At 41.2% G+C, this 11,882-nt stretch overlaps 1 protein-coding gene across 1 annotated transcript; it reads left to right on the top strand.

The window, feature by feature from the left end:
- The first annotated feature begins 3,412 nt into the window (after positions 1 to 3,412).
- On the top strand, positions 3,413 to 7,414 carry LOC115360093 (immunoglobulin superfamily containing leucine-rich repeat protein 2-like). Its single transcript, XM_030052725.1, is given in 2 exon segments — positions 3,413 to 3,502; positions 4,681 to 7,414. A coding segment is annotated over 1 exon segment (1,923 nt). The 5' UTR covers positions 3,413 to 3,502; positions 4,681 to 4,689; the 3' UTR covers positions 6,613 to 7,414.
- The last annotated feature ends 4,468 nt before the right edge of the window (positions 7,415 to 11,882 follow it).

Raw genomic sequence — 11,882 nt, 5'->3', positions numbered from 1 at the left:
TGGACGAGTCTGGGTTTGGAGGTTGCCAGGAGAACGGTACATTTCAGACTGCATTGTGCCGACTGTGAAATTTGGTGGAGGAGGAATTATGGTGTGGGGTTGTTTTTCAGGAGCTGGGCTTGGCCCCTTAGTTCCAGTGAAAGGAACTTTGAATGCTTCAGGATACCAAAACATTTTGGACAATTCCATGCTCCCAACCTTGTGGGAACAGTTTGGAACGGGCCCCTTCCTCTTCCAACATGACTGTGCACCAGTGCACAAAGCAAGGTCCATAAAGACATGGATGACAGAGTCTGGTGTGGATGAACTTGACTGGCCTGCACAGAGTCCTGACCTGAACCCGATAGAACACCTTTGGGATGAATTAGAGCGGAGACTGAGAGCCAGGCCTTCTCGACCAACATCAGTGTGTGACCTCACCAATGCGCTTTTGGAAGAATGGTCAAAAATTCCTATAAACACTCTCCTCAACCTTGTGGACAGTCTTCCCAGAAGAGTTGAAGCTGTAATAGCTGCAAAAGGTGGACCGACATCATATTGAACTCTATGGGTTAGGAATGGGATGGCACTTCAGTTCATAGTATGAGTAAAGGCATGTGAGCGAATACTTTTGGTAATATAGTGTGTATATATATATATATATATATATATATATATATGGCCAGAGAATGAAGCTTTCTAATGAATGTATATGAACATCATTGAATTAAACAGTATTTTTGACCATACAACTGATATAACATTGTTGTCATGATCTTTCCTTACACAACTAAGTTACAAGATTACAAGAATCAGTCTGTTTAGTGATAAGGCTGCTCCATTATCAACAAGGTGTGAATCCTGTATTTATGACAAGTTTCCTGCAGATGAAGAAGTTGTGATACTGAAGCTGCCTGAGATGATTGAGATGCTTGAAATGATTCACTTTCAACTTGGGAGTAAACTGAGTCTATCTACCAATGATATGAAAACACTGAAATGTGGAGAGCACAGCAGAATTTGAGCTCTTTTCCAGATACTGAGCACTGCTAAACTTAATGACCCATCATAAAATGATATGGTGAATCATGTTCTGTGTTTGTGAGGTGAGAGCATCACTAACAGGAAAAAAATGGGGGGCACCACCCTGTCATGGTCATACCGTGCCAATGCAATTTGTTCAGTTTTGGGTTGGGATTTACCCAACCCAGAAATTAGTTTCACCCATAGTACTCATGTAAGTACCCCTAAGGACCATAAAAATCCAGCAAAATATAACATTACAATCATTCATCTAAAAAGTGGGAAGGAGGAGAGGGAAGCAGTACACAACTCTGATGCAACAGTATTTATTTTTTAAAGATCAGCCTTTCGACACAAGCTACCTTCTTCAGAACAACACAATGAGTTTGAAAACTAAACACTGCTGCTTCCGAGTTAAGAGTGTGGGGGCTTCCATATGCTCCTTCTCACATCTATTCCATAAGCCAGCACCTTACCAGTTAAGGTGTGTGTTTCTCCACTCTGCTTCATCTAAAAGGTGAAACGTGTTTTCACTGTCACCCTTTATTATCTTTTAGCCTGCAGATAAGTACACAGACTGTGCATTGTGTCATGTCACAAATACAGGTGGCCCGCCCATAAATCCGGGTCACTTTAATGAAGATCAAGGTGTCTCAGCCTTAAGCCGGAGTTGACACAGCAATCCGGGGTTCATCTCTTAGTCTGGTTATGTGTCTAATTGGCCTGATTCTGTGGTCTGCTGTTACGGATACTTGTAGCCTACTGTTAACATGGTCATAAAAAATGGATGATGACTCTTTGTGAGGTGGTGCGTGTGTTTGGTGAGTCACTTCTGCCCAGCCGCCCTGTTTAGTCATGTTGGGGTTAATTTACATGCAAGTCTCGTCTGTTCACTGAGTGAATTGTTTGTAAGATTAAAAAGATAAAATGCATTTCCTTTCAGGGAAGTTTTGTTTAACCAATAATACCCTCTACATTATGCTGAGAAATTGTAGTGTTTTTTTAGGTTCAGTTTATCAGAAACACTTGTGTCACAGTGACTCTTTCACTATCTTCACTGTTCACTGAGAGTCAAGCCTTGATGGTGCCACTTAGTCTGCTTGCGGTGTCAGCTGCCTTGATATGGCGACCATGAGCCTCTTACTTCTCCTCAGGACCCTGATATGAGCCCAGTCCACTTGGAACCCCAGTGGGTTTGGATTGGAGTTTACAGTTCCAGCTTTGCCACCGTCTTCCTGTTGTGTTGCTGAGAAAGATCTTTGAAGGGAAGCCAAAATAAAGGTTACAATGAAAAACTTTTTTTTTTTTTTTTAAGCAGTTCTTGGCTGGAATCATATTTTCCACTGGATTAAAGAATAATTCAATCAAATATATCATCAAATTCAATCAAATATTTAGAATTTAGAATAATAAACAAAATTATCTCAGTGGTACTTTGGTACCTTTTTGACTGCACAGCAGGCAGAACACAAACAGGAATGTGACATTATCCAACACTATCTTTTTTTTTTTTTTTTTTTTTTTTAAATATTTAATTATGCAAGCTTGTGCTCTAGTTAAACTCTCTTTGTAATTCCTGTCTCTTGACAGCAGGGGTCACTATTGTGCAGCCTAAATATTATTATATATTTATTTATTTATTTACCCGTATAACCTTCCTCAATGCATCACCTGTTAATCGTGTTTTCAAAGGCAAATTTACCTTCCCAAAACAATATGAAGTTATATTGAGAATCCACAGATTAATAATTTATATTAAGTAATGTTAATTGTTTGGGATTCTTGTGCTGAGAGACTTTTTTTTTTTTTTTTTTTTTACTTCAGCTCGAATCAAAACACAAAACGCACATCCATGCGCACTGGACGTCTGAACAATTTGGCCCTCCTGACGTTTGAAAAGGAGCTCTGAGCTTCTGGGTTCTGATGAGATCATTTGTTATTCAACTCTTAACCCTGGCGTTTGCGCTTTATGCTGTTGGCACTGAAAACACCACAGACAGGCCTTGATTTAGTATTTAAGTTATTATATGGAGACATCCAAGGCCTTCGTGCCGAGTAATCAATCCTCTGTGGAGTGTAAATGCTTTAGCCCTATTTGTTCTCTCTGCTACACCCGCTTACCTAACATTTACATAGCCATACATTTGATTTTGTTCACACAAAAGTAAAATGGCTTTCTGTTCTCGTGATTTTCGTGCTTTTATAGGCTATAATAATAAAACGCGCTCTTGGGTGTGTTTTTCCAGATTATTTGTCTGGTCCACATTTGGCCTGTTTGTAAGCCAAATGAAGACATCACAAATATTTCAGTCTAATGTGTGCTGTAAGCCGATATTGGCTGGGGAAAAAGTTTCCCACCCACATGGATTTAGGTCCACCCAAAAAAAAAAAAAAAAAAAAAAAAAAACTATTTCTACATACGCCACGGACCAAAACACATCGCAAGGGGATTCAGTAAAACGCCACTTGAGGCCCTGTGCCGCAAGAAAAAATACTACAGGTCAGTCTCTTGGAGTTGATAAGCAAACCCACACGCCATCCACGCACAATCCATTCATTATCCATTTATTGTTTGTTGTTGCTGTTGAGTGATCAGGTTTCTCCGCTGTCATTTTAATTTGTCTTTGCTCGCTTAGTTTTGAGTATTTTGGATGCCATGCAAGTAAAGCGTCATCTGAACTGAGGCGGAAGAGAGATAGCGAAACTTCAAATCTTTGTCCCTGAGTCTGAGAACTCTTTTCCCTTCAGCATTAAAGACAATAGCCAATCGACCCGAGAAACGGGGCAATAAAGTAAACATAATACTCTAATTTATGTTTTTTCTTGGGGGCGGAGGAACCGGAGCTTCCGTATTTTTATTACCGAGGGGCTGGATGGGAGCGGCTGCGCGTTCACAAACCCTCGTCTTGCTTTGCAGTTCTGCGAACGCGCAGCGACCAAATGTAGGGTCACGACCCCTGAGGAGCTATGAGCAAGGATGCTCAAGGCCTTTCTCATTTCTCAGCTGTACATGCTCATGTCCTCTCCTCACCTCTTCGCCCCGCCCACGGGAGATGCGAGCTGAGTGTGCGAAGTGTTAATAAACGTTATGATGTTGTTGATGATGATGTTGCCACGATCATCTGTCTGAAAGCCCTCAAACTCCTGACCTGATATATTGCATAAGAAGTCTGTTGTGGGTAAATAGTTTCACAATATTACAATGGCTTGAACACAGCAAATGTGGCACCAGGTAAAGACAAACAATCTGATGAGTAAAACTGACTGAGTAAATTAGGATCTTAAGGTTCCGATTGTTTGCTTTCTTTTTCATTTTGTGCTCAATATAGCCTACACAGCAAAATTTGAAAGTTGTTCTTAAAACTTGTTATGTAAGAAAATCTAAATGTCTGAACACTAGAGTTTGCAATTATCCACTCAAACCCTGTCAGGTTCCATGTTCCATGTGATCATGTTGGTTAAATATGCAGTTGCTAAGGGAGAAAAGACCTCAAGGACCATCCAGATCAGATTTAGTGGGAAAAAGACATTCTGTAAATCATTTGCAACTTCGATAAACCTACAAGAAAATGACATCCTGTCATGAGTGTACAATGCAACACTGAGAATTGTTTATGGGAATATCACAATACACTTGAGTAAAATGTCAGCTAATATCTGGTAATTCAATACTTGCAGGTGCTGAAAATGGCAACAAGGTTCCTGCAGCTCCTTGCCTTGTGGACTGCTGTGATTGGCATGGTGCAGTGTTGCCCAGAGCAATGCAGCTGCCTGGACAAATACACTCATCAGTTTGCTGACTGCGCTTACAAAGACCTGCTCCTGGTACCTGTGGGTCTGCCCTCCAATGTCAACACCCTTAGTCTTTCTGCCAATAAGATCAAATTGTTGAAGAGTAAAAGCTTCGTTAATGTCACTCAGGTGACCTCTCTCTGGCTGGCCCACAATGAGATAGTCACCATAGAGACGGACACTTTCGCTCCACTGACCCAGATTCGCAACCTGGACATCAGCTACAACAAAATTGTTTATTTTCCATGGGGGGATCTGCACAACCTCACAGCCCTCCAGCTTCTGAAAATGAATAATAATGAGATGATTAACCTTCCCAAGGATGCCTTTTCCAATCTCAAGGAACTGAGGTCGCTACGCATCAACAACAATAAGTTCACTACCATCGTGCAGGGCACTTTTGATGCCCTCTCCTCCATGTCCCACCTTCAGATCTTTAACAATCCATTCAGCTGCTCCTGCAGCCTGGAATGGCTGAGGGATTGGATCACATCCACCAAGATTTCTGTCCCAGAGGAGAGCTCCATTTTATGTGAGGCCCCTGAACACCTGAGAGGTGTGTTGGTTACAAAGATGCCCAAACTCGACTGCAAGGCCCCCACTGTCAGTATAACCTACCAGCCCAACATTGAAAATACAGAGATCTATGAGGGCTATATGGTTATCTTAAACTGTGAGGCCAAAGGGAGCCCCAAACCAGATGTCAGGTGGCATGTGAATGCAGGAAATCAGATGCTTCATTTCACACTGCCTTCCACTGCTGAGAGAAGTGATGTGCCTATCAATGATAAAACAAGCAACAATCGAATCCTCATCTTTCAAAACGGCACCCTCATTATTCCTCGCATGAGTAAAAAGGAAGATGGAAATTACAGCTGCTCTGCTGCCAATGATTTAGGTAAGGCAGAGATTAGTGTTAAAGTGACACTGGCTGGCACCTCAAAACATGCCACCCACTCCATGCTTGATTTTACAGTGGAAAAGATTCGTCCAGCTATTAACAACCCTGCAGGTCCTAAGCTCTCCAAAAACAGTGTGACCAACTGGCCCAAGTTTGAAGAAAAGAGCAAGAACATTGCCACTGGTTCATCAGTCAAACATGACAACACAGAGAGGGCTGGTCATGTTTCAGAGAACCCTTCTTTTGCAGGCAAGTGTGGTATCAGTGATGGGAATGAATATGTCTCCAACCACGCCTTCAACCTGAGCCTGGACGACCTCAAGCAGTATACTTTTGATTTTGGTGTCATTGCGTTGGAAGTGTGAGAGACGCAGGCCAAAGTGCAGCTGAATCCTCTTCAGCCTTCTAGTAGCAAGTCCAACCTTCACCTCAGTCAACCTGAAAACCGGGAAACAGTCAACAAAGAGCCCTTCAGTTTATACCAGTCCTCCACCAATAAAACCCCTCTGGACATGTTATACCTCTGTGTAAACACAGGCAATGGACACTCTATAGTTAAGTGGTCCAAGATAGAGGAGGGGGTCAATGCCTATCACTTCCATTGTTTACAGCCTGGCACTAATTACACACTCTGCCTCACCTATGGGGGGCAGGACTGCCAAGTTCAAGTCGTCTTCACAACTAGGAAGAAAATCCCCTCACTACTGATCATCGTGGTTGTCAGCACTTTCCTACTGGCTCTGGCCACCGTTCCTTTGCTGGGGGCCACTTGCTGCCATTTGTTGTACCAAGGAAAGACCTACAAGCTCATTATGAAGGCTCAGAATCCGGATCAGTTGGAGAAACAAATGGCTGGAGATTTTGATCCCAGAGCGTCTTTTGTGGAATCAGAGAAAAACTTCACCACCAGTGAGTGAGGAGAGGGAGAGGGAGAGGCCGAGAGAAGTGAAGGCGACGGCGAGGGCTGTACTGTAAGGCCCACGCTGTCACTATAACCTATCAGCCCAACATTGAAAATACAGAGATCTTGGAGGGTTTATTGGAAATGAAACAGTCTCATCACAAATCTTTCGTGTACACCCACCTAAAGATTTGTGAGTTTAATTGTTTGCCAGTATTTACTGACAAAAATCATGACATTTTGGAGGTTCATTTTTGTGATGTCAAATTTGGCAAAGTTAAGATTTCCCTAGCCTCTTAATATCACTGACTTTGGCAAATTCCTTGGAAGATTTCAGTGCAACTCTCCTCGTTTCTGTACATGTCAGATCAGTTTATGTTACCAATCAAATAACTTCACTAACAATGATCCTATTCTCAACATTTGTAGCATTCACAGTGACTTTATTATTAACTTCAAGGTTTTAATGCAGTTCTGCCATGTGGCTGTACCCCCATCTACTGACCATACATGGTTAGAGCTCCAGTCAAACTATACTGTGTTGACTATATATTTTTTTATTAGTAGTAGTGTTAAGTTAGTCATAGTATCAGACTGCATTTTATATGGTAATCAGTTTCTTGGTTTTTGTTAATGCAATATGCCATAATATTCAGTGGCATAGTTAGGAATATGAATCTGGTTGTTTTGATGCCAGCCCCAAATGTATGGAGGACCAAAGCTGTCAAAACCAAAAATAAATACATAAATGACTCATGAATATGGCATTAAATGCACCAAAAATAATTCTCATGATAAAAAAATAAATGTAGGACTTTGCCACAACCCTGAGTCTGGACTCTGGTTATTATGATTGGACTTCTCTCCTTTTGTTTCTAGTGTTGCCCTGCCCTGCTTGCTTTTTCCTGCACGCCTGTATCACGAAGCGGGATTAAGGCGTTAGCGAGATAACTTCAGGCTCAACTCTGGATTTTCTGTATCACAAAGCTGGTTCACCTCTATTCGGGATAGGAAACCGATCCTAATCCTATCCTGAAAGCTAGCCTGCTCCAGGGCAGGCTAACATTCAGGATAGGATTGAATACTACAGCACCGCCCCCTGGCCAATCAGCTGTTTTCCAAAACGTGGCCTGCCCAATCACTGAGGACCCCCTTGAGCAACGAGTCCAAATAAGGAGAGCATTACGGCGTGAAAGGATTTTCCTTGACCGGTCATATCCGTAACATTTTGCCGACAACGCTCGGTATGAGAGAGAGGCTGTGATACTGATGTGAAGCAGCACTTGAGCCTAGCTAACAGCTGCCTGCTATACAGAGCTGACACTGTAAGAGAGGAACACAGAAACAAGAGATCATTAAAGGAAATTTGATAATTGAAAGTATTTTAGAGGCGTTTCACGACATTTTAGGGACATTTAAAATGGCACAATTAATTAGCTCTAAATATTTGTGTGTGTGTGTGTGTGGGGGGGGGGGGGGGGGTTCCTGGGTGAGAGAATGGGCCTGATTGACAGCTCGCTGATGCAAATGTGAAAAAGGATAATTTGTAACCTTCATTCAAGAGGGCGAGTCGGCCTCAGTAACAAAAGGCAACTATAAGTTGCCTTTTGTTACTGTTCTAACGCAGCTGTATATTTTTTTGTATAACAGGCTATCATAAATTTAAAAAAAAGGCAAACTTACCAAATGCAATGATGTTCTTGTGTTGTGTTTTTGTGTTTTTACTCGCTCCCACGTCCCTGAGGGGTTACACCTGGAGGAATTAAACTATAGCTGTCATACACGCAGCACATCTGTGCAGTGCAGTGATTTCATGGGTTTCAGCGTCAGATGTGGACTTGAGCCCAGGGCCAAAACCACCATTTCAACATTGGGGGGGACAGATATTGAATTTGCTATTGAATTGCTAATATATTCCAGCAATATTGGAGGAGACATTTTTGGAATGCCTGAACATGGGGGGGACTTGTCTCCCCCAATGTATATGGACGTTTGGTCCCTGCTTGAGCCATCGGTGTGTAACTTGCGCATTTATGCAGTCGGCAATAGCTACATTGCCATGCATTCCGCAATCTCTTCGCGGCAGCCGCGGTGTTCGATTTAGTGTGTAAATTTTGTTTTTCCTCCTCATACTTTTCCAGTAGGCTATAATACGCTGCTCCTCCACCGTGACATACGCTGTGCTTTTTTCCTTGTGATTGGTCTGCTGCCTCTTAACCCGCCCCTTATAGGCTACGTGCGCGTTCACGGCTCCCGATGAGGCAAACCTGGATCGAATGGGCAAGTTGATAACCAGCGTCGTGATACCGGTTATCGCTGATCACCATGATCTTGATTAGTGTATCCAGTGTGTGTGTGTGTGTGTGTGTGTGTGTGTGTGTGTGTGTGTGTGTGTGTGTGTATGTGTGTGTGTGTGTGTGTGTGTGTGTGTGTGTGTGTCAGTCAGTCAGTCAGTCAGTCAGTCAGTCAGTCAGCCTGCCTGCTTACCTTTAGTCACCATTAAAAATCTGTACCTCAAGCCATCATGCCTACATCTCCTGTGTTTGGGTCCTCCTGTTGAACCAAACATAACAGAATTAATTAATGGCTAAAATGCACAATTGATATTTTTGTATTTATTTACCTTTGTATTATTTCTATTTATTCTCTTTCCTGTTCAGTTGTTTTATTGATTTTAGTTTATATATATATATATATATATATATATATATATATATATATATATATATATATACATATATATATATTAACTTATTTATTTTTAACATTCATCTCTGCATATATTTCTCTACACTTATTTTTATATTTCTGTATTCATTTTGTACTCATAATGCAAAGGAGACGCATTGCCTTCACATTCAGTTTTAGCAATCAATCTTGGAAAGGGCAAGTAGGGAGTAGCTGTAGGAAAGGGACAGTAGGGGGTTGAAAAAGGAGTGAATATGAGTTTTGTGATGGCAGTAACCCATGATACAAATGGCTTGCACACTGCAGGGCTCCAATTTACTCCAATTTATTGCACCAAAAACACTGTGACTATCTGAACAACTCTGCTCTTCATTACACCTGTGAGCTTACTTGATGTAAGTTGTATGTATTGTATTGAGCAATAAATGCACAACACTGGGAATATCATACAGTTTTTGACAGACTATGTTGCAGCAGGTTTCAGTTGAACAATCGACATAGCAGGCCAGCAGTGGCTTATAGCCCCCCAAATGGTGTGACCCCTACTTGGAATGATTCACTTTCAACTTGGGAGTAAATTGAGTATCTGCACCAATGACGTGAAAACCCTGAAATGTGGAGAGCACAGCAGAATTTGAGCTCTCTTTTAGATATTGAGCACTACTAAACTCAGTGACCTGTCACAAAGCGATATGGTGAGTCATGTTCTGCGTTTGTGAGGTGAGAGCATCATTAACAGGAAAACTTTGGGAGCACCACCTTGTTATAGTCATGCCATGCCAATGCAATTTGTTCAGTTACGGGTTGGGATTTACCCAACCCCACTTCAGATGTGTGTTTCTCCTCTGTGCTTCATCTAAAAGGTGAAGCATGTCCTCATTTTTGTCCTGGATTATCTTTTAGCCTGCAGATAGTACACAGACCTTGCTTGTGTTGCATCATGGCTACATTACAGTGACGTCAGAGCAAATTTATGTTTAGCTGGTTTCCCAGCAGGGTGTGTCATGTCTCAAATACATGTGGCGCGCCGTAAATCCAGGTCACTTTAATGAAGATCAAGGTGTCTCAGCCTTAAACCGGAGTTGACACAGCAATCCGGGTTTCATTTTTTTTATTTTGGTTATGTGTCTAGTTGGCCTGATTCTGTGGTCTGCTGTTATGGATAATCGTAACCTACTGTTAAGATGGTCATAAAAAATGGATGATGACTCTCTGTTAGGTGGTGCATGTGTTCACTGAGTCATTTCTGCCCAGCCGCCCTGTTTAGTTATGTTGGGGTTAATTTACATGCAAGTCCTGTCTATTAACCGAGTGAAATGTTTGTAAGGTTAAAAGTAGAAAATGTGTTTCCTCTCAGGGAAGTCTTGTTTAACCAATAACATCCTGTCTGTTATGCCCAGCAATGTTAATATTTTTTCAGGCCTAGCTTGTCAGGAGCACTTGTGTCATAGTGACTCAGCCTCTTTCATACCAAGAGCAAGTTTCCAGTTTCAGTTTCCAGGTTTCAGTTTTATTTCATTTATGTAGCACTGTGAAAACAAAAACTAGTTTTGCACCAAAGTGCTTCACAAACAATAAAATACACAGACAAAATTAATGAGGTGGGTAAGGAACTGATTGCACATATCATCATAGTAGGCTTATATAGAGGCAGTACAAACCGATCAAGATGAAAACAGAATTTTACAGGGGTAAAATATTAGTGGAATTAGTTTGAAGATGAAAACAGGTTAGGAAATGTTAAAAGCCAATGAATAAAAATGGGTCTTAACATGCGTTTTAAAAAGTTCAGTAGACTCATCCCTTCTAATGGCTTCTGGCAGGCTGTTCCAGAGACGAGGAGCCCTGTCTCCTGCCTTTTTTGAATGGGAACAATAACAGACATAAGTGACCTGGTGGTGTTATAGCGGGTGAGGAGATCAGAACTATTGGAAGGAATGAGACCATGGAGAGACTGGAAAACAATTAGGGGGATTTTGAGATTGACTCTGACATGAACAGGAAGCCAAATCAAAAGGACTTGGATTGGAGTTTGAATTGGAGTTTACGGTTCCAGCTTGAGCATTGCCTTCCTGTTGTTGTGTTGCTGTGAAAAAATCTTTGGAAGGAAGCCCAAATAAAGGTTACAATGAAAGAGTTTTTTTTTTTTTTTAATCAGTTCAAATTCAATCAAATATTTAGAATGTGGAACACTAAACATTATCTCAGTCTACATGGTACTTTGGCACCTTATTGACTTCATAGCAAAAAGCAAGACAGCAAAATAACATTATCCAACAAACTTTTTTTTCAATATTTGCTTATACAAGTTTGTGTTCTAACGTTACTGATTCTTAATGTAATTACTGTCTCTTGACAGCAGGGGTCACTCTTATGTTGCCTAAATGTCAGTCAAGTGTATTTACTTTAAAGTTCCTTTTAATTATTATTATTATTTTTTTAACTTACCCAAAACAATATGTAGTTAATTTGGAAACCCAGATCTTAATTATTTACCCAAACTACACCCAGTGCAAGAGGATTCAGTAAAAAAAAAAAAAAAAAAAAAAAAAAAACACTTCGGGCCCTTGGAGCAAGACATATAATTCTGCCATTTTC

The sequence above is a fragment of the Myripristis murdjan genome, chromosome 6 (genome assembly GCF_902150065.1).
Source record: "Myripristis murdjan chromosome 6, fMyrMur1.1, whole genome shotgun sequence".
Classification (NCBI taxonomy): Eukaryota; Metazoa; Chordata; class Actinopteri; order Holocentriformes; family Holocentridae; genus Myripristis; species Myripristis murdjan.
This window is presented reverse-complemented; position numbering and strand designations above follow the sequence as displayed.